General features: G+C 49.1%; 1 protein-coding gene across 1 annotated transcript; it reads right to left on the reverse strand.

Moving 5' to 3' along the window:
* Positions 1-1639: 1639 nt before the first annotated feature.
* Positions 1640-22731, reverse strand: LOC146027315 (uncharacterized). The gene is made up of 9 exons (XM_083158247.1): positions 21438-22731; positions 19001-21407; positions 15263-18760; positions 14918-15205; positions 9815-14845; positions 3874-4819; positions 3277-3350; positions 2800-3185; positions 1640-2211 (listed from the first exon to the last, which is right to left on the reverse strand). Exons 1-9 carry the CDS (start codon positions 22729-22731, stop codon positions 1640-1642), a joined length of 14496 nt encoding a protein of 4831 aa, XP_083014373.1.
* Between the last annotated feature and the right edge of the window lie 497 nt (positions 22732-23228).

A 23228-nucleotide genomic window follows, 5' to 3' on the forward strand; every position in this document is an offset into this window, starting at 1 on the left:
TCTGTGGCTGGCTTTCACCTGGTTTTAAACTGCCACACCTCAAGACTCCATTTCACCTGGTTTTAAACTGCCACAGAACCTGTGTAATTAATATGTGTCCCGGATTAGGATGAGTTGGTCACCCTACCTACCTGACCCTCTCCATGAGGGAGAACACAGGTTCTCAAACCTGGTCCTCAGGACCCCACACAGTGCAGGTTTTGCAGATCTCCTTGCAGAATCACAAGTGAAATAATTAGCTCTACCTGTGGATATTTTAAAATGTGTCAATAAGTAATTAATGCACCTGTGCACCTGCTGGGTGACCTGGAAAACGTGAACTGCGTGGGGTCCTGAGGACCGATGTTTGAGAACCCCTGAGGGAGAAAATACTCTGTCCCTGGACTTCCCTGGTAATGTAGGATCGCCATCACCTGTGGTGACATCTTTCTTATAAATTACCCAGCTCCCCACAGGTGCTGGCAATCCTACATTACCAGGGAAGGTAAGGAACAGATCGTTTTTTCCCCGCATGGAGAGGGTCAGGTAGGCAAGTATGGGAATGCAAGGAACCATTGGCTACCTTTTTCCGTTGCGGGTTTCCAGCAGTCCGAGCAGAGTAATGCTGGGTACACACTGGCAGCTATATCTGCAGTTGAACCCATCTGCAGATATAGCTACAAACGGATCGGGCAGCGTGTTCTCCGTGCACACTGCCCAAGCCGTCAGGACTGACATCACAACTGCATTAGAATGCACCCGCCCATTGAGCTGTCAATCACTGGCGATTGGGGGATGTAGGGATGTAGGGTCAGACAGCAGGGAAGGGGAGGGAGGAAATCCCAGAGTTTAATGGAAGCGCCCATAGAAACACTGAGCGTTCCCCTGCGCATACATGCGTGTCGATGCCAGGTGGCTGTCGTCAAGTGATGTCGCTGACCACCCCCAATTTGGAGGACAGCGTTGAAATGAAAAGTCAGTACAGGTTTACTGTACTTGTCATTCCGAAAGTGTGAAAAATCATACAATGGTGAGCGATCCATCAAATGATTTTTTTCGTCCATGCGGCCGTGCAAATGTGGGGATTTGCTCACCGGGAGGCGGGGGGGGGGGGGGGGGGGGTATGGCCGTTCGGCGGGGCAGCATAAAACGTACCGGTTGTTCAATCTTAGCCTTGAGAGACTTGTATTCATCTGATGAACTGATAGTGAGAGCCACATTGAATGTGATGCTGATAATTCTATACTCCAAGTAAACCATTTTCCCAGCATATGTAGTACTGGAAGTATATGAAGCTGCCGTTGCTGGGACCCTTCTGGTTGTGATGATCTTATTTACTGTCGTCTGAGTTCCTGTAACCACGAGAGAAGAAGCTGTTGGTGCAGCGGCTGTTGTCCTAGAAGTTGATGTGGGTGCAGCCGTTGTTGATGTAGCAGTTGAACTGGAAGCAGCATGTATGGTGGATACAACAATTGATTTGGGTACAGCTGTTGTAGAAGTTCCTGTGGCTGCAGCAGTTAAGGTAGATGCAGAAGATGTTCTGGGTGAAGTAGTTGTTGATGGTGCAGCAATTGAGGTGGATGCTGTTGTGGGTGAAATGGTTGATGTGGGCACAGCAGTTGTAGATGCAGCAGTTGTAGGTACAGTGGTTGTTGTAGGTTCAGCAATTGTGGATGGTGTTGTGGTTGCAGCGGTTGATGTGGGTGCAGCATTTGTTGTGGGTACAGCGGTTGTTGATGTAGCAGCTGATGCGGTGGATGCTGTTGTAGTCGCAGCGATTGTTCTGGGTGCAAATGTGGGGGCTGCGGTTGTTGTGAGTGTAGTAATTGTTGCTGTTGTGGGTACGGCAGTTGTGGTTGATGCTGTTGTGATCGCAGCGGTTAATGTGGGTGCAGTGGAAGATGTGGGTGCAGCAAAAGTTGTGGCTGTAGCAGTTGCTGTGGGTATAGCAGTTGCTGTGGGTGTAGCAGTTGTTGTGGATGTAGGCATTGTTTTGGGTGTGGCAGTTGTGGTAGATTCTCTTGTGGTCACAGCTGTTGATGTGGGTGCAATGGTTGATGTTGGGGCTTTGGTTGTTGTGAGTGCAGCAGTTATGGTGGATTCTCTCGTGGTTGCAGCAGTTGATGTGGGTGTAGGGGTTGTTGTTGGGGCTTTGGTTCTTGTGAGTGCAGCAGTTATGGTGGATTCTCTCGTGGTTGCAGCAGTTGATGTGGGTGTAGGGGTTGTTGTTGGCTTAGCAGTTATTGTGGCTGTAGCAGTTTTTAAGGGTGCAGAAGTTGTGGTGGATGCTGTTGTGGTCACAGCGGTTTCTGTGAGTGTAGCGGTTGTTGTGGGTGCAATGGTTGTGGTGGATGTTGATGTGGCTGCAGCGGTTGTTGTGTGTGTTGATGTGGGTGCAGTGGTTGTTGTGGGTTTAGCAGTTGTGGGTATAGCGGTTGTTGTTGGTGCAGCAATTGTGGGGGATACTGTTGAGGTCACAGGGGTTAATGTGGGTGCAGCAGTTATGGTGTGTGTTGTGTGTATAGTAGTTGTGGGTGTAGCGGTTGTTGTGGATGTAGCGATTGTTGTGGTTGCAGCAGTTCTGGATGTAGCAGATGTTGTCGGTGCAGCAGTTGTGATGGATATGGTTGTGGTTGCAGCGGTTGATGTAGGTGCAGCCTTTGTTTTGGGTACAGCAGTTGTTGTGGATGCAGTTATTGCGGGGACAGCAGTTGTGGATGATATTGTGGTTGCTGCAGTTGATGGGGGTGCAGCTACTGTAGTAGGTTCAGCAGTTGTGAGTGTAGCAGTTGTTGCGGGTGTAGCAGTTGTTTTCGGTACAGCAGTTGTGGTGGATGCTACTGTGGGTGCAGCTGTTGTGGTTGCAGCAGTTGATGTGGGTGCAGCAGCTGTCGTGGGTGCAGAGGTTGTTATGGATGCTGATGTAGTCACAGTGGTTGTTGAGGGTGCAGCAGTTGTTGAGGGTGTAGTGGTTGTTATTGATGTAGTGGTTGTTGTGGGTGCAACAATGGATGTGGTGAATTCTGTTGTGGTCACAGTGGTTGATGGATGTGCAGTGGTTGTTGCGGATGTAGAGTTTGTTGTGGGAGCAGTAGTTGATGTGGTGAATGCTGTTGTGGTCGCAGCAGTTGATGTTGGTGCAGCTGTTTTTGTGGATGTAGCAGTTGTTGTGGATGTAGCTGTTTGTACACCAGTTTTGGTGGGTGCTGTTGCAAAAGATTTGTGTGTAGCAGTTGTTGTGAATGTAGCTGTTGTTGTTGTGGGAGCAGCAGTTGTGGTGAATGATGTTGTGGTCACATTGGTTGATGTGGGTACATCAGTTTTTCTGGCTGTAGCTGTTGTTGTGGGTGCAGCAGTTGTTGTGGTGAATACTGTTATGGACATAGAAATTGATGTAGGTGCAGCTGTTGTTTTAGGTGAAGCAGTTGATATGATGGATGCTTTTGTGGTGGCAGCAGTTGATGTGGGTGTAACAGTTATTATGGATGTAGCGTTTTTTGTGGATGCTGTTGTGGTTGCAGTGGTTGATGTGGGTGCAGTGGTTGCTGTGTATGTAGCTGCTGTTGTGGGTCCAGCAGTTGATGTGGTAAATACTTTTGTGGTCACAGCGGTTGTTGTAGATGTAGCAGTTGATGTGGGTGCAGCAGTTGTGGATGCTAATGTAAGTATAGCAGTTGTTGTGGGTGCAGTAGTTGATGTGGGTATAGCGGCTGTTGTGGGTGTAGCAGTTTTTGTGGATGTAGGTGCAGCATGTGTTGTTGGTTCATTGGTTGTTGTGGGTGGGTCAGTGATGAATGCGCTTGTGGGTGTAGAAGTTGTTGTGGATGTATTGGTTGTTGTGGATAAAGCAGTTGTTGTAGGCGCAGTGGTTGTGGGGGATGCTGTTGTAGTCACAGCAGTTGTTGTGGGTGCAGTGATTGTTGTGGATGCCATGGTTGTTGTTGGTTCAGTGATTGTTGTGGGTACAGAACTTGTAGCGGATTCTGTTGTGGTCGCAGTGTTTGGTGTGGATGTAGCAGATGATGTGGGTGCAGTGGTTGATGTGGGGGCAGTAATTGTGGGTGTAGTGGTTGTTGCGGGTGCTGTTGTGGTTGCAGCAGTAGTTATGGATGTAGCGGTTGTTGGTTCCTTGTTTGTTGTGGGGGCAGCATTTGTTGTGGATGCTGTTGTGGGTGTAGTTGTTGTTGTGGCTGCTTTTGTAGTTGCAGCAGTTGTGGATGCAGTGGTTGTATCTGGTGCTGATGTGTTTGCAGTGGTTGATGTGAATTTAGCAGTTGATGTGGGTGCGGCGGTTGTAGTGGGTGTAGTGTTTGTTGCAGGTGCTGTTGTGGTCACAGTGGTTGTTGTGGATGTAGAAGTTGATGTGGGTGCAACAGTTGTGGTGGATGCTGTTGTGGTTGCAGCAGTTGAAGTGGGTTCAGTAGTTGTTGTGGTTGTTAAGGATTTAGCATTTGTAGATTTAGCAGGTGAAGTGGGTGCAGCAATTGTGGATGCTGTTGTGGGTGCAGTGGTTATTGTGGGTGTAGTAGTTGTGGATGCTGCAGTGGTCACAGCAGTTGTTGTGGATGTAGCGATTGATGTGGGTGCAACAGTTGTGGTGGATGCTGTTGTTGTGGTTGTTAAAGATCTAGCAGTTGTTGTGGATTTAGCAGTTGTGGTGGATGCTGTTGTGGGTGTAGTGGTTGTTGCGGGTTCTGTTGTGGTCACAGTGGTTGTTGTGGATGTAGCGGTTGATGCGGGTGCATTGGATGTTGCTGGTGCAATAGTTATTATTGGTTCAGTGGTTGTTGTGGGGGCAGCAGCTATGGTGGATATAGTGGTTGTTGCGGGTGCTGTTGTGGTTATTGTGGATCTAGCAGTTGATGTGTGTGCAGCGGATGTTGTGATTGTAGCAGTTATTGTTGATTTAGAGGGTATAGTGGGTGCAGCGGTTGTGGTGGATGATGCTTTTGTGGTCACAGCAGTTGATTTGGGTGCAGTGGTAGTTATGGATGTAACGTTTGATATGGGTGCAATCTTTGTTGTTGGTTCAGTGTTTGTTGTGGGTGCAGCAGTTGTTGTGACTACTGTTGTGGTTGCAGCGGTTGTTATGGATGCAGTGGTTGTATCTGGTGCTGATGTGGTCGCAGTGGTTAATGTTGATGTGGGTGCAGCAGTTTTTGTGAGTGCAGAAGTTGTTGTGGGTGTAGCAGGTGTTGTGGGTACAGCAGTTGTTGTGGGTGCAGCAGTTTTTTTGGATGTAGTGGTTGTTGCGGGTGATGTTGTGGTTGCAACGGTTGTGGATGTAGCGGTTGATGTGGGTGTAGCGGTTGATGTGGGTGCAGCAGTTGATGTGGGTGCAACAGTTGTTGTGGATGCTGTTGTGGTTGCAGCAGTAGTTATGGATGTAGCGGTTGTTGGTTCCTTGTTTGTTGTGGGGGCAGCATTTGTTGTGGATGCTGTTGTGGGTGTAGTTGTTGTTGTGGCTGCTTTTGTAGTTGCAGCAGTTGTGGATGCAGTGGTTGTATCTGGTGCTGATGTGTTTGCAGTGGTTGATGTGAATTTAGCAGTTGATGTGGGTGCGGCGGTTGTAGTGGGTGTAGTGTTTGTTGCAGGTGCTGTTGTGGTCACAGTGGTTGTTGTGGATGTAGAAGTTGATGTGGGTGCAACAGTTGTGGTGGATGCTGTTGTGGTTGCAGCAGTTGAAGTGGGTTCAGTAGTTGTTGTGGTTGTTAAGGATTTAGCATTTGTAGATTTAGCAGGTGAAGTGGGTGCAGCAATTGTGGATGCTGTTGTGGGTGCAGTGGTTGTTGTGGGTGTAGTAGTTGCGGATGCTGCTGTGGTCACAGCAGTTGTTGTAGATGTAGCGGTTGATGTGGGTGCAACAGTTGTGGTGGATGCTGTTGTTGTGGTTGTTAAAGATCTAGCAGTTGTTGTGGATTTAGCAGTTGTGGTGGATGCTGTTGTGGGTGTAGTGGTTGTTGCGGGTTCTGTTGTGGTCACAGTGGTTGTTGTGGATGTAGCGGTTGATGCGGGTGCATTGGATGTTGCTGGTGCAATAGTTATTATTGGTTCAGTGGTTGTTGTGGGGGCAGCAGCTATGGTGGATATAGTGGTTGTTGCGGGTGCTGTTGTGGTTATTGTGGATCTAGCAGTTGATGTGTGTGCAGCGGATGTTGTGATTGTAGCAGTTATTGTTGATTTAGAGGGTATAGTGGGTGCAGCGGTTGTGGTGGATGATGCTTTTGTGGTCACAGCAGTTGATTTGGGTGCAGTGGTAGTTATGGATGTAACGTTTGATATGGGTGCAATCTTTGTTGTTGGTTCAGTGTTTGTTGTGGGTGCAGCAGTTGTTGTGACTACTGTTGTGGTTGCAGCGGTTGTTATGGATGCAGTGGTTGTATCTGGTGCTGATGTGGTCGCAGTGGTTAATGTTGATGTGGGTGCAGCAGTTTTTGTGAGTGCAGAAGTTGTTGTGGGTGTAGCAGGTGTTGTGGGTACAGCAGTTGTTGTGGGTGCAGCAGTTTTTTTGGATGTAGTGGTTGTTGCGGGTGATGTTGTGGTTGCAACGGTTGTGGATGTAGCGGTTGATGTGGGTGTAGCGGTTGATGTGGGTGCAGCAGTTGATGTGGGTGCAACAGTTGTTGTGGATGCTGTTGTTGCTGCAGCGGTTGATGTGGCGGCTGCAGTTGTAGTTGTTAAGGATTTAGCAGTTGTTGTGGATTTAGTGAGTATAGTGGGTGCAGAGGTTGTGGTCGATGCTGTTGTGGGTGCAGTGGTTGTTTTCGGTGTAGTGGATGTTATGGGTTCTGTTGTGCTCACAGTAGTTGTTGTGGATGTAGCGGTTGATGTGGGTGTAGTGGTTGTTGTGGGTACTGTTATGGCCACAATGGTTGCTGTGGATGTAGAAGTTGATTTGGGTGCAGCGGATGTTGTGGATGCTGTTGTGGCTGCAGCAGTTGATGTGGCTGCAGCGGTTGATGTGGGTGCATTGGATGGTGTTGGTGCAATGGTTATTATTGGTTCATTGGTTGTTGTGGGTGCAGCAGCTATGGTGGATATAGTGGTTGTCGCGGGTGCTGTTGTGATTGCAGTGATAATTGTGGATCTTGCAGTTAAAGTGTGTGCAGCGGATGTTGTGGTTGTAACGGTTGTTGGGTTTTTAGCGGGTGTAGTGTGTGCAGCGGTTGTGGTGGATGATGATGTTGTGGTCGCAGCAGTTGATTTGGGTGCTGTGGTTGTTGTGGGTGTAGCGGTTGTCTTGAATGCTGTTGTGGTTGCAGCAGCTGCTGTTGATTTAGCGGGTATAGTGGGTGCAGTGGTTGTGGTGAATGCTGTTGTGGTTGCAGCAGTTGTGGGTACAATGGTTGTTGTTGTTGGTTTAGTGAATGTTGTGGGTGCAGAGATTGTAGTGGTTGTTGTGGGTGCAGGATTTGTGGTTGCAGTGGTTGTTACAGATGTAGCAGTTGATGTGGGTGCAGCGGATGTTGTTAGTGAAATGGTTGTTGTGAGTGCAGCAGTTGTGGTGGATGCTGTTCTGGGTGTAGCGTTTGTTATGAGTGTAGCAGTTGTTGTGGAAGTAGCTGTGGTTGTTGTGGGTGCTGTTGTTGTCACAATGGTTGTTGTGGGTGCAGCAGTTGTGGTGGATGAAGTGGTTGTAGCGGGTGCTATTGTGGATGCAGTGGTTGTTGTGGGTGCAGCAGTTGAGAATTCAGCAGTTGTTGTGGGTGTAGTGGTTGTTGAGAGTGCTATTGTGGTCACAGCAGTTGTTGTGGATGTAGCGGTTGATGTGGGTGCAGCGGATGTTCTTGGTGCAATGGTTGTTGTTGGTTCAGTGGTTGTTGTGGTAGATGCTGTTGTGGGTGCAGCAGTTGTTGTGGGTGCAACAGTTGTGGTGGATGCTGTTTTGGTTGCAGCGGTTGATGTGGGTACAGCGGTTGATGTGGTTCTTATGGATTTAATGGCTGTTGTTGATTTAGCGGGTATAGTGGGTGCAGCAGCTGTGGTGGATGCTGTTGTGGGTGCATTGGTTGTTCTGGGTGCAGAAGTTGTGGTGGATGCTGTTGTGGTAACAGGATTTTTTGTGGGTGTAGTTGTGGGTGAAGTGGTTGTTGTGGGTGCAGCAGTTGTGGTTGTTGTGGGTGCTGTTGTGGTCTCAGCGGTTGTTGTGCGTGCAGTTGATGTTGTTGGTGCAATGGTTATTGTTGGTTCCATGGTTCTTGTGGCTGTAGCAGTTGTGGTGGATTTAGTGGTTGTAGTGGGTGCTGTTGTTGTCGTAGCAGTTGTTGTGGATGTAGCTGTGGGTGCAGCGGATATTGTTGGTGCAATGGTTCTTGTGGGTGCAGCAGTTGTTGTGGACATAGTGGTTGTAGCGGGTGCTGAAGTGGTCGCAATGGTTGTTGTGGGTGCAGTGGTTGTTGTGGGTGCAGCAGTTATTGTGGGTGTAGTGGATGCTGTTGTGGTCATATTGGTTGGTTTGGATGTAGCAGTTGTTGTGGGTGCACCGGATGTTGTTGGTGCAATGGTTGTTGTGAGTGCAGCCGTTGTGGTGGATGTTGTTGTGGGTGTAGCGGTTGTTGTGGGTGTAGTGGTTGTGAGTGCTGTTGTGGTCACAGTGTTTGTTGTGGATGTAGCGGTTGATGTGGGTGCAGCAGTTGTGGTGGATGTAGTGGTTGTAGAGGGTGCTGTTTTGGTTGCTGTGGTTGTTGTGGATGAAGCGGTTGTGGGTGCAGCAGTTGTTGTGGGTGTAGTGGTTGTTATAGGTGCTGTTGTGGTCACAGCGGTTGATGTGGATGTAGCGGTTGTTATGGGTGCACTGGATGTTGTTGGTGCAATGGTTCTTGTTGGTTCAGCAGTTGTTGTGGGTGCAGCGGATGTTGTGGGTGCAGCAGTTGTTGGTGTAGTGGTTGTAGACAGTGCTGTTGTGCTCACAGTGGTTGTTGTGCGTGCACCGGATATTGTTGGTGTTATGGTTGTTGTTGTTGTTTCAGTTGTTGTTGTGGGTACAGCGGTTGTTGTGGGTGTAGTGGTTGTAGCGGGTGCCATTGTGGTCGCAGCGGTTGTTGTGTAGGAAGTTGTGGGTGTAGTGATTGTTGTGGGTGCCATTGTTGTCGCAATGGTTGTTGTGGGTTCAGCAGTTGTGGTGGATGTAGTGGTTGTAGTGGGTGCAGCGGTTGTTGTGGATGCAGTGTTTGTTATGCGTGCGGCATTTATTGTGGGTGTAGTGGTTGTTGAGGGTGCTGTTGTGGTCATACCGGTTGTTTTGGATGTAGCAGTTTTTGTGGGTTCACTGGATGTTGTTGGTGCAATGGTTGTTGTTGGTTCAGGGGTTGTTGTTGGTTCAGGGGCTGTTGTGGATGCAGCAGTTGTGGATGCTGTTGTGGGTGTAGCAGTTGTTGTGGGTGTAGTGGTTGTGAGTGCTGTTGTGGATGTAGTGGTTGAGTTGGATGTAGTGGTTGTAGTGGGTGCTGTTTTGGTTGCAGTGGTTGATGTGAGTGCTGTGGTTGTTGTGGATGAAGTGGTTGTGGGTGCAGCAGTTGTTGTGGGTGTAGTGGTTGTTGAAGGTGTTGTTGTGGTCACAGCGGTTGTTGTGGGTGCAGCAGATGTTGGTGCAATGCTTGTTGTTGGTGTAGCGGTTGATGTGGGTTCAGTGGATGTTGTGGATGAGGCGGTTGTGGGTGCAGCAGATGTTGTTGGTTCAGCGGTTGTTGTGGATGTAGCGGTTGATGTGGGTTCAGTGGATGTTTTGGATGAAGTGGTTGTGGATGCAGCAGTTGTGGGTGTAGTGGTTGTTGATGGTGTTGTTGTGGTCACAGCGGTTGTTGTGGATGTAGCAGTTGTTGTGGGTCCACCGGATGTTGTTGGTGCAATGGTTGTTGTGGGTTCAGCAGTTGTGGTGGATGTAGTGGTTGTAATGGGTGCTGTTGTGGTTGCAGTAGTTGTTGTGGGTGCAGTGTTTGTTGTGGGTATAGAAGTTGTTGTGGGTGCTGTTGTAGTCGCAGCATGTGTTGTGGATGTGGCAGATGTTGTTGGTTCAGTGGTTGTTGTGGGTGTAGTGGTTGATGTGGGTGCTGTTGTGGTTGCAGCATTTGTTGTGGATGTACTGGTAGATGTGGATGCAATGGTTGTTGTGGGTGCAGCAGTTGTGGCTGATGTAGTGGTTGTTGAGGGTGCTGTTGTGGTCACAGCGGTTGATGTGAGTGCAGCAGATGTTGTGGATGCAGCAGTTGTAGGTGCAACAGTGGTTGAGGGTGCTGTTGAGGTCACAGCGGTTGTTGTGGATGTAGCAGTTGTTGTGGGTGCACCAGTTCGTTCAGTGGTTGTTGTGGGTGCATTAGTTTTGGTAAATGCTGTTGCAGGTGCAGTGGTTTTTATGGGTGTAGTGATTTTTGCGGGTACTGTTGTTGTCACAATGGTTGTTGTGGGTGCAGCAGTTGTGGTGGATGTAGTGGTTGTAGCGGGTGCTGTTGTGGGTGCAACGGTTGTTGTGGCTGCAGAAATTGTTGTGGGCGTAGTGGTTGTTGAGGGTACTGTTGTGGTCTCAGCGTTTTTTGTGGATGTGGCGGTTGTTGTGGGTGCAGTGGGTGTTGTTGGGGAAATGGTTGTTGTTTGTTCAGTGGTTGTTGTGGGTGCAGCAGTTATGGTGGATGCTGTTGTGGGTGTCGTGGTTGTTGCGGACACTGTTGTGGTCGCAGTGGTTGCTGTGGATGTAGCGGTTGATGTAAGTTCAATGGTTGTTGTGGGTACAGAAGTTGAGGTGAATGTAGTGGTTGTAGCGGGTGCTATTGTGGTTGCATTGGTTGTTGTGGGTATAGCAGATATAGTGGATGCAGCAGTTGTTGGCGGTGCAGCAGTTGTTGTGGGTGCAGCACTTTTTGTGAGTGTAGTGTTTGTTGAGGTTGCTGTTGTGGTTACAGCGGTTGTTGTGGATGTAACGATTGATTTGGGTGCAGCAGATGTTGTTGGTTCAATGGTTGATGTTGGTTTAGTGGTTGATGTGGGTGCATTAGTTGTTGTAGATGCTGTTGTGGGTACAGCGGTTGTTGTGGGTGCAGCAGTTGTGGTGGATGTAGTGGTTGTAGCGGGTGCTGTTGTGGGTGCAGTGGTTGTTGTGGGTGGAGCAGTTGTGGTGGATGCTGTTGTGGGTGTAGTGGTTGTTGCGGGTGCTGTTGTGGTCCCAGCGGTTTTTGTGGATGTAGCAGTTGATGTGAGTGCAATGGTTGTTGTGGGTGCAGCAGTTGTGGTTGATGAAGTGGTTGTAGCGGGTGCTGATGTGGTCGCAGTGGTTGCCGTGGGTGCAGTGGTTGTTGTGGATGCAGCGGTTGTGGGTGCAGCAGTTGTTGTGGCTGTAGTGATTGTTGAAGGTGCTGTTGTGGTCACAGTGGTTGTTGTGGATGTGGCGGTTGTTGTTGGTGCACCGGATGTTGTCGGTGCGATGGTTGTTGGTTCAGTGGCTGTTTTGGGTGCAGCAGTTGTGGTGGATGCCGTTGTGGGTGAAGTGGTTGTTGTGGGTGCAACAGTTGTGGTGGATGATATTGTGGGTGCAGCAGTTGATGTGGGTGCAGCGGTTGTTGTGGGTGCAGTGGTTGATGTGGTTGTTGTTGATTTAGCGGTTATGGTGGATGCTTTTGTGGGTGCTGTGGTTGTTGTGGGTGAAGCGGATTTTGTGGATGCTGCTGTGGGTGCAGTGGTTGTTCTGGGTTCAGCAGTTGTGGTGGATGCTGTTGTGGTCACAGCAGTTGTTGTAGGTGTCGTTTTTGTGGGTGAAGTGGTTGTTGTGGTTGCAGCAGTTGTGGGTGTAATGGTTGTTGCAGGTGCTGTTGTGGGTGCAGCAGATGTCGTTGGTGCAATGGTTATTGTTGGTTCAGTGGTTCTTGTGGGTGCAGCAGTTATGTTGGATGTAGTGGTTGTAGTGGGTGCTTTTGTAGCAGCGGTTGTTGTGGATGTAGCTGTGGGTGCAGTGGATGTTGTTGGCGCAATGGTTCTTGTGGCTGCAGCAGTTGTGGTTGATGTAGTGGTTGTAGCAGGTGCTGATGTGGTCGCAGTGGATGTTGTGGAAGCAGCAGTTGTTGTGGGTGTAGTGATTGTTGAAGGTGCTGTTGTGGTCACAGTGGTTGTTGTGGATGTGGCGGTTGTTGTTGGTGCACCGGATGTTGTCGGTGCGATGGTTGTTGTTGCTTCAGTGGCTGTTTTGGGTGCAGCAGTTGTGGTGGATGCCGTTGTGGGTGAAGTTGTTGTTGTGGGTGCAACAGTTGTGGTGGATGATATTGTGGGTGCAGCAGTTGATGTGGGTGCAGCGGTTGTTGTGGGTGCAGTGGTTGATGTGGTTGTTGTTGATTTAGCGGTTATGGTGGATGCTTTTGTGGGTGCTGTGGTTGTTGTGGGAGAAGCGGATTTTGTGGATGCTGCTGTGGGTGCAGTGGTTGTTCTGGGTTCAGCAGTTGTGGTGGATGCTGTTGTGGTCACAGCGTTTGTTGTAGGTGTAGTTTTTGTGGGTGAAGTGGTTGCTGTGGCTGTAGCAGTTGTGGGTGTAATGGTTGTTGCAGGTGCTGTTGTGGGTGCAGCAGATGTTGTTGGTGCAATGGTTATTGTTAATTCAGTGGTTCTTGTGGGTGCAGCAGTTATGGTGGATGTAGTGGTTGTAGTGGGTGCTGTTGTAGCAGCGGTTGTTGTGGATGTAGCTGTGGATGCAGTGGATGTTGTTGGCGCAATGGTTCTTGTGGCTGCAGCAGTTGTGGTTGCTGTAGTGGTTGTAGCAGGTGCTGATGTGGTCGCAGTGGTTGTTGTGGGTGCAGCGGTTGTTGTGGATGCAGCAGTTGTTGTGGGTGTAGTGATTGTTGAAGGTGCTGTTGTGGTCACAGCGGTTGTTGCGGAGGTGGCGGTTGTTGCGGGTGCACCGGATGTTGTCGGTGCGATGGTTGTTGTTGGTTCAGTGGTTGTTTTGGGTGCAGCAGTTGTGGTGGATGTTCTTGTGGGTGTAGCGATTGTTGTGGATGTAGCAGTTCTTGTGGGTGTAGTGGTTGTTGTGGGTACTGTTGTGATCACAGTGGATACTGTGGATGTAGCGGTTGATGTGAGTGCAATGGTTGTTGTGAGTGCAGCAGTTGAGATGGATGTAGTAGTTATAGCGGGTGCTATTGTGGTTGCAGTGGTTGTTTTGGGTATAGCAGGTATAGTGGATGCAGCAGTTGTTGTGAGTGTAGTGGTTGTAGCGGGTGCAGTTGTGGTCATAGCAGTTGTTGTGGATGTAGAGATTGTTGTGGGTGCAATGGATGTTGTTGGTGCAATGGTTGTTGTTGTTGGTTCAGTGGTTCTTGTGGGTGCATTAGTTGTGGTAGATGCTGTTGTGGGTGCAGCAGTTGAGGTGGATGTAGTGGTTGTAGTGGGTGCTGTTGTGGGTGCGATGGTTGTTGTGGGTGCAGCAGTTGTGGTGGATGCTGTTGTGGGTGCTGTTGAGGTCGCAGCATTTGCTGTGGATGTAGCGGATGATGTGAGTGCAATGGTTGTTGTGGGTGCAGCAGTTGTAGCGGGTGATATTGTGGTTGCAGTGGTTGTTGTAGGTATAGCAGGTATAGTGGATGCAGCAGTTGTTGTGGGTGCAGCAGTTGTTGTGAGTGTAGTATTTGTTGAGGTTGCTGTTGTGGTTACTGTGGTTGCTGTGGATGTAGCAGTTGATGTGGGTGCAGCAGATGTTGTTGGTTCAGTGGTTGTTTTTGGCTCAGTGGTTGTTGTGGGTGCATTAGTTGTGGTAGATGTTGTTGTGGGTGCAACAGTTGTGGTGGATGTAGTGGTTGTAGCGGGTGCTGTTGTGGTCATAGCAGTTGTTGTGAATGTAGAGATTGTGGTGGGTGCACTGGATGTTGTTGGTGCAATGGTTGTTGTTGCTGTTGGTTCAGTGGTTGTTGTGGGTGCATTAGTTGTGGTAGATGCTATTGTGTGTGCAGTGGTTGTTGTGGGTGCAGCAGTTGTGGTGGATGTAGTGGTTGTAGCGGGTGCTGTTGTGGGTGCAATGGTTGTTGTGGGTGCAGCAGTTGTGGTGGATCGTGTTGTGGTCGCAGCGGTTGTTGTGGATGTAGCGGATGATGTGAGTGCAATGGTTGTTGTTGGTTCAGCAGTTGAGGTGGATGTAGTGGTTTTTGTGGGTGCTGTTGTGGTTACAGCGGTTGTTGTGGATGTAGCGGTTGATGTGGGTGCAGCGGATGTTGTTGGTGCAATGGTCATTGTTAGTTCAGTGGTTGTTGTAGCTGCATTAGTTGTGGTAGATGCTGTTGTGGGTGCAGTGGTTGTTGTGGGTGCAACAGTTGTGGTGGATGATATTGTGGGTGCAGTAGTTGATGCGGGTGCAGCGGTTGTTGTGGTTGCAGTGGTAGTTATAAATTTAACGGTTGTTGTTGATTTAGCGGTTATAGTGGGTGCAGCAGTTGTGGTAGATGCTGTTGTGGGTGCAGTGGTTGTTGTGGGTGAAGCAGTTGTTGTGGATGCTGTTGTGGGTGCAGTGGTTGTTCTGGGTTCAGCAGTTGCGGTGGATGCTGTTGTGGTCACAGCATTTGTTGTGGGTGTAGTTGTTGTGGGTGAAGTGGTTGTTGTGGTTGCAGCAATTGTGGGTGTAATGGTTATTGCAGGTGCTGTTGTGGGTGCAACGGATGTTGTTGGTTCAGTGGTTCTTGTGGGTGCAGCAGTTATGGTGGATGTAGTGGTTGTACCTGGTGCTGTTTTTGTTGCAGAAGTTGTTGTGGATGTAGCTGTGGGTGCAGCGGATGTTGTTGGCACAATGGTTCTTGTGGGTGCAGCAGTTGTGGTTGATGTAGTGGTTGTAGCGGGTGCTGATGTGGTTGCAGTGGTTGTTGTGGGTGCAGTGGTTGTGGTTGCAGCAGTTGTTGTGGGTGTAGTGATTGTTGAAGGTGCTGTTTTGGTCACAGCGGTTGTTGTGGATGTGGCGGTTGTTGTGGGTGCACCGGATGTTGTTGGTGCGATGGTTGTTGTTGGTTCAGTGGTTGTTTTGGGTTCAGCAGTTGTGGTGGATGCTCTTGTAGGTGTAGCGATTATTGAGGATGTAGCAGTTCTTGTGGGTGTAGTGGTTGTAGTGGATGCTGTTGTGATCTCAGTGGTTGTTGTGGATGTAGCGCTTGATGTGGGTGCAGCGGATGTTGTTGGTGCAATGGTCGTTGTTGGTTCAGTGGTTGTTGTTGGTGCATTAGTTGTGGTAGATGATATTGTGGGTGCAGCAGTTGATGTGGTTGCAGTGGTTGTTGTGGGTGTAGTGATTGTTGAAGGTGCTGTTTTGGTCACAGCGGTTGTTGTGGATGTGGCGGTTGTTGTGTGTGCACCGGATGTTGTTGGTGCGATGGTTGTTGTTGGTTCAGTGGTTGTTTTGGGTGCAGCAGTTGTGGTGGATGCTCTTGTAGGTGTAGCGATTGTTGTGGATGTAGCAGTTCTTGTGGGTGTAGTGGTTGTTGTGGATGCTGTTGTGGTCTCAGTGGTTGTTGTGGATGTAGCAGTTGATGTGAATGCAATAGTTGGGAGTGCAGCAGTTGAGGTGGTTGTAGTGGGTGCTATTGTGGTTGCAGTGGTTGTTGTGGGTATAGCAGGTATAGTGGATGTAGCAGTTGTTGTGGGTGCAGCAGTTGTTGCGAGTGTAGTGTTTGTTGAGGTTGCTGTTGTGGTTACAGCGTTTGATGTGGATGTAGCGGTTGATTTGGGTGCAGCGGATGATGTTGGTTCAATGGTTGTTGTGGGTGCATTAGTTGTGGTAGATGCTGTTGTGGGTGCAGCAGTTGTGGTGGATGTAGTGGTTGTAGCGGGTGCTGTTGTGGGTGCAGCAGTTGTGGGTGTACTGGTTATTGAGGGTGCTTTTGTGGTCTCAGCGGTTGTTGTGGATGTGGCGGTTGTTGTGGGTGCAGTGGTTGTTGTTGGCGCAATGGTTGATGTTGGTTCAGTGGTTGTTGTGGGTGCAGCAGTTATGGTGGATGTAGTGGTTGTTGTGGGTGCTGTTGTAGCAGCGGTTGTTGTGGATGTAGCTGTGGATGCAGTGGATGTTGTTGGTGCAATGGTTCTTGTGGCTGCAGCAGTTGTGGTTGCTGTAGTGGTTGTAGCAGGTGCTGATGTGGTCGCAGTGGTTGTTGTGGGTGCAGCGGTTGTTGTGTATGCAGCAGTTTTTGTGGGTGTAGTGATTGTTGAAGGTGCTGTTGTGGTCACAGCGGTTGTTGCGGAGGTGGCAGTTGTTGCGGGTGCACCGGATGTTGTCGGTGCGATGGTTGTTGTTGGTTCAGTGGTTGTTTTGGGTGCAGCAGTTGTGGTGGATGTTCTTGTGGGTGTAGCGATTGTTGTGGATGTAGCAGTTCTTGTGGGTGTAGTGGTTGTTGTGGGTACTGTTGTGATCACAGTGGATACTGTGGATGTAGCGGTTGATGTGAGTGCAATGGTTGTTGTGGTTGCAGCAGTTGAGGTGGATGAAGTGGTTGTAGCGGGTGCTATTGTGGTTGCAGTGGTTGTTTTGGGTATAGCAGGTATAGTGTATGCAGCAGTTGTTGTGAGTGTAGTGGTTGTAGCGGGTGCAGTTGTGGTCATAGCAGTTGTTGTGGATGTAGAGATTGTTGTGGGTGCAATGGATGTTGTTGGTGCAATGGTTGTTGTTGGTTCAGTGGTTCTTGTGGGTGCATTGGTTGTGGTAGATGCTGTTGTGGGTGCAGCAGTTGTGGTGGATGTAGTGGTTGTAGTGGGTGCTGTTGTGGGTGCGATGGTTGTTGTGGATGCAGCAGTTGTGGTGGATGCTGTTGTGGATGCTGTTGAGGTCGCAGCATTTGCTGTGGATGTAGCGGATGATGTGAGTGCAATGGTTGTTGTGGGTGCTATTGTGGTTGCAGTGGTTGTTGTAGGTATAGCAGGTATAGTGGATGCAGCAGTTGTTGTGGGTGCAGCAGTTGTTGTGAGTGTAGTATTTGTTGAGGTTGCTGTTGTGGTTACTGTGGTTGTTGTGGATGTAGCAGTTGATGTGGGTGCAGCGGATGTTGTTAGTTCAGTGGTTGTTTTTGGTTCAGTGGTTGTTGTGGGTGCATTAGTTGTGGTAGATGTTGTTGTGGGTGCAGCAGTTGTGGTGGATGTAGTGGTTGTAGCGGGTGCTGTTGTGGTCATAGCAGTTGTTGTGGATGTAGAGATTGTGGTAGGTGCACTGGATGTTGTTGGTGCAATGGTTGTTGTTGTTGTTGGTTCAGTGGTTGTTGTGGGTGCATTAGTTGTGGTAGATGCTATTGTGTGTGCAGTGGTTGTTGTGGGTGCAGCAGTTGTGGTGGATGTAGTGGTTTTTGTGGGTATAGCAGGTATAGTGGATGCAGCAGTTGTTGTGGGTGCAGCAGTTGTTGTGAGTGTAGTATTTGTTGAGGGTGCTGTTGTGGTTACAGCGGTTGTTGTGGATGTAGCAGTTGATGTGGGTGCAGCGGATGTTGTTGGTGCAATGGTCATTGTTAGTTCAGTGGTTGTTGTAGCTGCATTAGTTGTGGTAGATGCTGTTGTGGGTGCAGTGGTTGTTGTGGGTGCAACAGTTGTGGTGGATGATATTGTGGGTGCAGCAGTTGATGCGGGTGCAGCAGCAGTTGTGGTTGCAGTGGTAGTTATAAATTTAATGGTTGTTGTTGATTTAGTGGTTATAGTGGGTGCAGCAGTTGTGGTAGATGCTGTTGTGGGTGCAGTGGTTGTTGTGGGTGAAGCGGTTGTGGTGGATGCTGTTGTGGATGCTGTTGAGGTCGCAGCATTTGCTGTGGATGTAGCGGATGATGTGAGTGCAATGGTTGTTGTGGGTGCTATTGTGGTTGCAGTGGTTGTTGTAGGTATAGCAGGTATAGTGGATGCAGCAGTTGTTGTGGGTGCAGCAGTTGTTGTGAGTGTAGTATTTGTTGAGGTTGCTGTTGTGGTTACTGTGGTTGTTGTGGATGTAGCAGTTGATGTGGGTGCAGCGGATGTTGTCAGTTCAGTGGTTGTTTTTGGTTCAGTGGTTGTTGTGGGTGCATTAGTTGTGGTAGATGTTGTTGTGGGTGCAGCAGTTGTGGTGGATGTAGTGGTTGTAGCGGGTGCTGTTGTGGTCATAGCAGTTGTTGTGGATGTAGAGATTGTGGTGGGTGCACTGGATGTTGTTGGTGCAATGGTTGTTGTTGTTGTTGGTTCAGTGGTTGTTGTGGGTGCATTAGTTGTGGTAGATGCTATTGTGTGTGCAGTGGTTGTTGTGGGTGCAGCAGTTGTGGTGGATGCTGTTGTGGTCGCAGCGGTTGTTGTGGATGTAACGGATGATGTGAGTGCAATGGTTGTTGTTGGTTCAGCCGTTGAGGTGGATGTAGTGGTTTTTGTGGGTATAGCAGGTATAGTTGATGCAGCAGTTGTTGTGGGGGTGGTTGTGGGTGTAGTGGTTGTTGAGGGTGCTGTTGTGGTTACAGCGGTTGTTGTGGATGTAGCTGTTGATGTGGGTGCAGCGGATGTTGTTGGTGCAATGGTCATTGTTAGTTCAGTGGTTGTTGTAGCTGCATTAGTTGTGGTAGATGCTGTTGTGGGTGCAGTGGTTGTTGTGGGTGCAACAGTTGTGGTGGATGATATTGTGGGTGCAGCAGTTGATGCGAGTGCAGCAGTTGTTGTGGTTGCAGTGGTAGTTATAAATTTAACGGTTGTTGTTGATTTAGTGGTTATAGTGGGTGCAGCAGTTGTGGTAGATGCTGTTGTGGGTGCAGTGGTTGTTGTGGGTGAAGCGGTTGTTGTGGATGCTGTTGTGGGTGCAGTGGTTGTTCTGGGTTCAGCAGTTGTGGTGGATGCTGTTGTGGTCACAGCATTTGTTGTGGGTGTAGTTGTTGTGGGTGAAGTGGTTGTTGTGGTTGCAGCAATTGTGGGTGTAATGGTTATTGCAGGTGCTGTTGTGGGTGCAACGGATGTTGTTGGTTCAGTGGTTCTTGTGGGTGCAGCAGTTATGGTGGATGTAGTGGTTGTAGCGGGTGCTGTTTTTGTTGCAGAAGTTGTTGTGGATGTAGCTGTGGGTGCAGCGGATGTTGTTGGCACAATGGTTCTTGTGGGTGCAGCAGTTGTGGTTGATGTAGTGGTTGTAGCGGGTGCTGATGTGGTTGCAGTGGTTGTTGTGGGTGCAGTGGTTGTGGTTGCAGCAGTTGTTGTGGGTGTAGTGATTGTTGAAGGTGCTGTTGTGGTCACAGCGGTTGTTGTGGATGTGGCGGTTGTTGTGGGTGCACCGGATGTTGTTGGTGCGATGGTTGTTGTTGGTTCAGTGGTTGTTTTGGGTTCAGCAGTTGTGGTGGATGCTCTTGTAGGTGTAGCGATTGTTGAGGATGTAGCAGTTCTTGTGGGTGTAGTGGTTGTTGTGGATGCTGTTGTGATCTCAGTGGTTGTTGTGGATGTAGCGGTTAATGTGGGTGCAGCGGATGTTGTTGGTGCAATGGTCGTTGTTGGTTCAGTGGTTGTTGTTGGTGCATTAGTTGTGGTAGATAATATTGTGGGTGCAGCAGTTGATGTGGGTGCAGCAGTTGATGTGGTTGCAGTGGTTGTTGTGGGTGCAGTGGTTGTGGTTGCAGCAGTTGTTGTGGGTGTAGTGATTGTTGAAGGTGCTGTTTTGGTCACAGCGGTTGTTGTGGATGTGGCGGTTGTTGTGGGTGCACCGGATGTTGTTGGTGCGATGGTTGTTGTTGGTTCAGTGGTTGTTTTGGGTGCAGCAGTTGTGGTGGATGCTCTTGTAGGTGTAGCGATTGTTGTGGATGTAGCCGTTCTTGTGGGTGTAGTGGTTGTTGTGGATGCTGTTGTGGTCTCAGTGGTTGTTGTGGATGTAGCAGTTGATGTGAATGCAATAGTTGGGAGTGCAGCAGTTGAGGTGGTTGTAGTGGGTGCTATTGTGGTTGCAGTGGTTCTTGTGGGTGCAGCAGTTATGGTGGATGTAGTGGTTGTAGTGGGTGCTTTTGTAGCAGCGGTTGTTGTGGATGTAGCTGTGGGTGCAGTGGATGTTGTTGGCGCAATGGTTCTTGTGGCTGCAGCAGTTGTGGTTGATGTAGTGGTTGTAGCAGGTGCTGATGTGGTCGCAGTGGATGTTGTGGAAGCAGCAGTTGTTGTGGGTGTAGTGATTGTTGAAGGTGCTGTTGTGGTCACAGCGGTTGTTGCGGATGTGGCGGTTGTTGTGGGTGCACCAGATGTTGTTGGTGCGATGGTTGTTGTTGGTTCAGTGGTTGTTTTGGGTTCAGCAGTTGTGGTGGATGCTCTTGTAGGTGTAGCGATTGTTGAGGATGTAGCAGTTCTTGTGGGTGTAGTGGTTGTTGTGGATGCTGTTGTGATCTCAGTGGTTGTTGTGGATGTAGCGGTTGATGTGGGTGCAGCGGATGTTGTTGGTGCAATGGTCGTTGTTGGTTCAGTGGTTGTTGTTGGTGCATTAGTTGTGGTAGATGATATTGTGGGTGCAGCAGTTGATGTGGGTGCAGCAGTTGATGTGGTTGCAGTGGTTGTTGTGGGTGCAGTGGTTGTGGTTGCAGCAGTTGTTGTGGGTGTAGTGATTGTTGAAGGTGCTGTTTTGGTCACAGCGGTTGTTGTGGATGTGGCAGTTGTTGTGCGTGCACCGGATGTTGTTGGTGCGATGGTTGTTGTTGGTTCAGTGGTTGTTTTGGGTGCAGCAGTTGTGGTGGATGCTCTTGTAGGTGTAGCGATTGTTGTGGATGTAGCAGTTCTTGTGGGTGTAGTGGTTGTTGTGGGTGCTGTTGTGGTCTCAGTGGTTGTTGTGGATGTAGCAGTTGATGTGAATGCAATAGTTGGGAGTGCAGCAGTTGAGGTGGTTGTAGTGGGTGCTATTGTGGTTGCAGTGGTTGTTGTGGGTATAGCAGGTATAGTGGATGTAGCAGTTGTTGTGGGTGCAGCAGTTGTTGTGAGTGTAGTGTTTGTTGAGGTTGCTGTTGTGGTTACAGCGTTTGATGTGGATGTAGCGGTTGATGTGGGTGCAGCGGATGATGTTGGTTCAATGGTTGTTGTGGGTGCATTAGTTGTGGTAGATGCTGTTGTGGGTGCAGCAGTTGTGGTGGATGTAGTGGTTGTAGCGGGTGCTGTTGTGGGTGCAGCAGTTGTGGGTGTACTGGTTATTGAGGGTGCTCTTGTGGTCTCAGCAGTTGTTGTGGATGTGGCGGTTGTTGTGGGTGCAGTGGATGTTGTTGGCGCAATGGTTGATGTTGGTTCAGTGGTTGTTGTGGGTGCAGCAGTTATGGTGGATGCTGTTGTGGGTGTAGTGGTTGTTGTGGATGTAGCGGTTGATGTAAGTGCAATGGTTGTGGTGGGTGCAGCAGTTGTGGTGGATGTAGTGGTTGTACTGGGTGCTGTTGTGGTTGCAGTGGTTGATGTGGGTGCAGTGGTTGTTTTAGGTGTAGCAGGTATAGTGGGTGCAGCAGTTGTTGTGGGTGTAGTGGTTGTTGAGGGTGCTGTTGTGGTCATAGCGGTTGCTGTGGATGTAGAGATTGTTGTGGGTGCACCGGATGTTGTTGGTGCAATGGTTGTTGTTGTTGGTTCAATGGTTGCTGTGGATGCATTAGTTGTGGTAGATGCTGTTGTGGGTGCAGCAGTTGCTGTGGGTGTAGTGGTTGTTGCGGGTGCTGTTGTGGTCGCAGTGGTTGTTGAGTATGTAGCTGTGGGTGTTGTGGGTGCTGTTGTTGTGGCAATGGTTGTTGTGGGTGCAGCAGTTGTGGTGGATGTAGTGTTTGTAGCGGGTGCTGTTGTGGTCACAGTGGTTGATGTGGGTGCAGCGGATGTGGTTGGTGCAATGGTTATTGTTGTTTCAGGGGTTTTTGTGGTGGATGTAGTAGTTGTAGCCGGTGCTGTTGTTCTTGCAGCGGTTGTTGCTGTGGGTGCAGCGGATGTTTTTGGCACAATGGTTTTTGTGGGTGCAGCAGTTGAGGTGGATGTAGTGGTTGTAATGGGTGCTGATGTGGGTGCAGTGGTTGTTGTGAGTGCAGCGGTTGTTGTGGGTGCTGTTGTGGTCCCAGTGGTTGATGTGGATATAGCAGTTGATGTGGGTGTAGTGGTTGTTGTGTGTGCAGCAGTTGTTGTGGGTGTAGTAGTTGTTGTACGTGCTGTTGTGGTCACAATGGTTGTTGTAGATGTAGCGGTTTTTGTTGGTTCAGTGGTTGTTGTGGGTGCAGCAGTTGTGATGTATGCTCTTGTGGTTGTAGTGGTTGATGTGGTTGTAGGGTTTGTTGTGAATTTCGTGTTTGTTGTGGATTTTGCAGGTATAGTGGGTACTGCTGTTTCGGTGGATACTTTTGTGGTTACAGCAGTTGATTTTTGTGCAGTGGTTATTGTGGTGGATTCGGTTGTGGTCGCAGCAGTAGTTGTGGGTGTAGTTGTGGGTGCAATGATTGTTGTTGGTTCAATGATTGTGGTGAGTGCAGAAGTTGTAGTGGATGCTGTTGTCGCAGTAGTTGATGTGGGTGCAGCGGTTGTTGTGTGTGCAGGGGTTGTTGTGTGTGCAGCATTTGCTATTATTGTAGTGGTTGATGCGGTTGCTGTTGTGGTTGCAGTAGTTTTTGTAGATATAGTGGTTGATGTGGGTGCAGCAGATGTTGTGGGTGCAATGGTTGTTGTTGGTTTAGTGGTTGGTTTGGGTGCATTGGTTGTTGTAAGTTTAGCAGTTGTTGTGGGTTCAATTGTTATTGGTTTAATGATTGTTGTGGGTACAGAGTTTGAAGTGGGTGCTATTGTTGTGCGTGCGGCAGTTGATATGAGTTTATCAGTTGATGTGGGTCCAGCAGTTAATGGTATAGCAGACATTGTGAGTGCAGTAGTTGTTGGTGTAGCAGATAATGTGGGTGCAGCAGTTGTTTTGGCTACACCATTTGTAGGTACAGCAGAGGTTTTGGGCACATATGTTGCTATAGATGAAGTAGTTGTGTGAGCAACTATAGTTGTAGCTTCCATAGTGGTCATTGTCCCTGTAGCTGTAGAAGTTGCTTCAGGTTCTGCTGTAGTTGTGTTAGTTAGTCGTTCTGCAAAATAAATTCTCTTAGTAGGCCTACTCCTTTTATCAACTTTCACAGCAAAATCTGTCATTTAAGAAGCGGAAGCTCCAGGCACAATCACAATTTATCATGGACATTTGGATATCTTAGTGACTGACCTTAGTACATGTCTATAGCAGGATTTGTGGGGTGTCAACATCGCATCCATGATTTTATACATCCCACCACTTCCTGCGTACATACTAAGGCCACCCAAAGGTGGTGTTACCCATTGGATCCAAGCATAGTAGATATGGGAATGCGCTAAAA

This window comes from Crinia signifera, chromosome 8 (assembly GCF_055691185.1).
Source record: "Crinia signifera chromosome 8, ASM5569118v1, whole genome shotgun sequence".
Classification (NCBI taxonomy): Eukaryota; Metazoa; Chordata; class Amphibia; order Anura; family Myobatrachidae; genus Crinia; species Crinia signifera.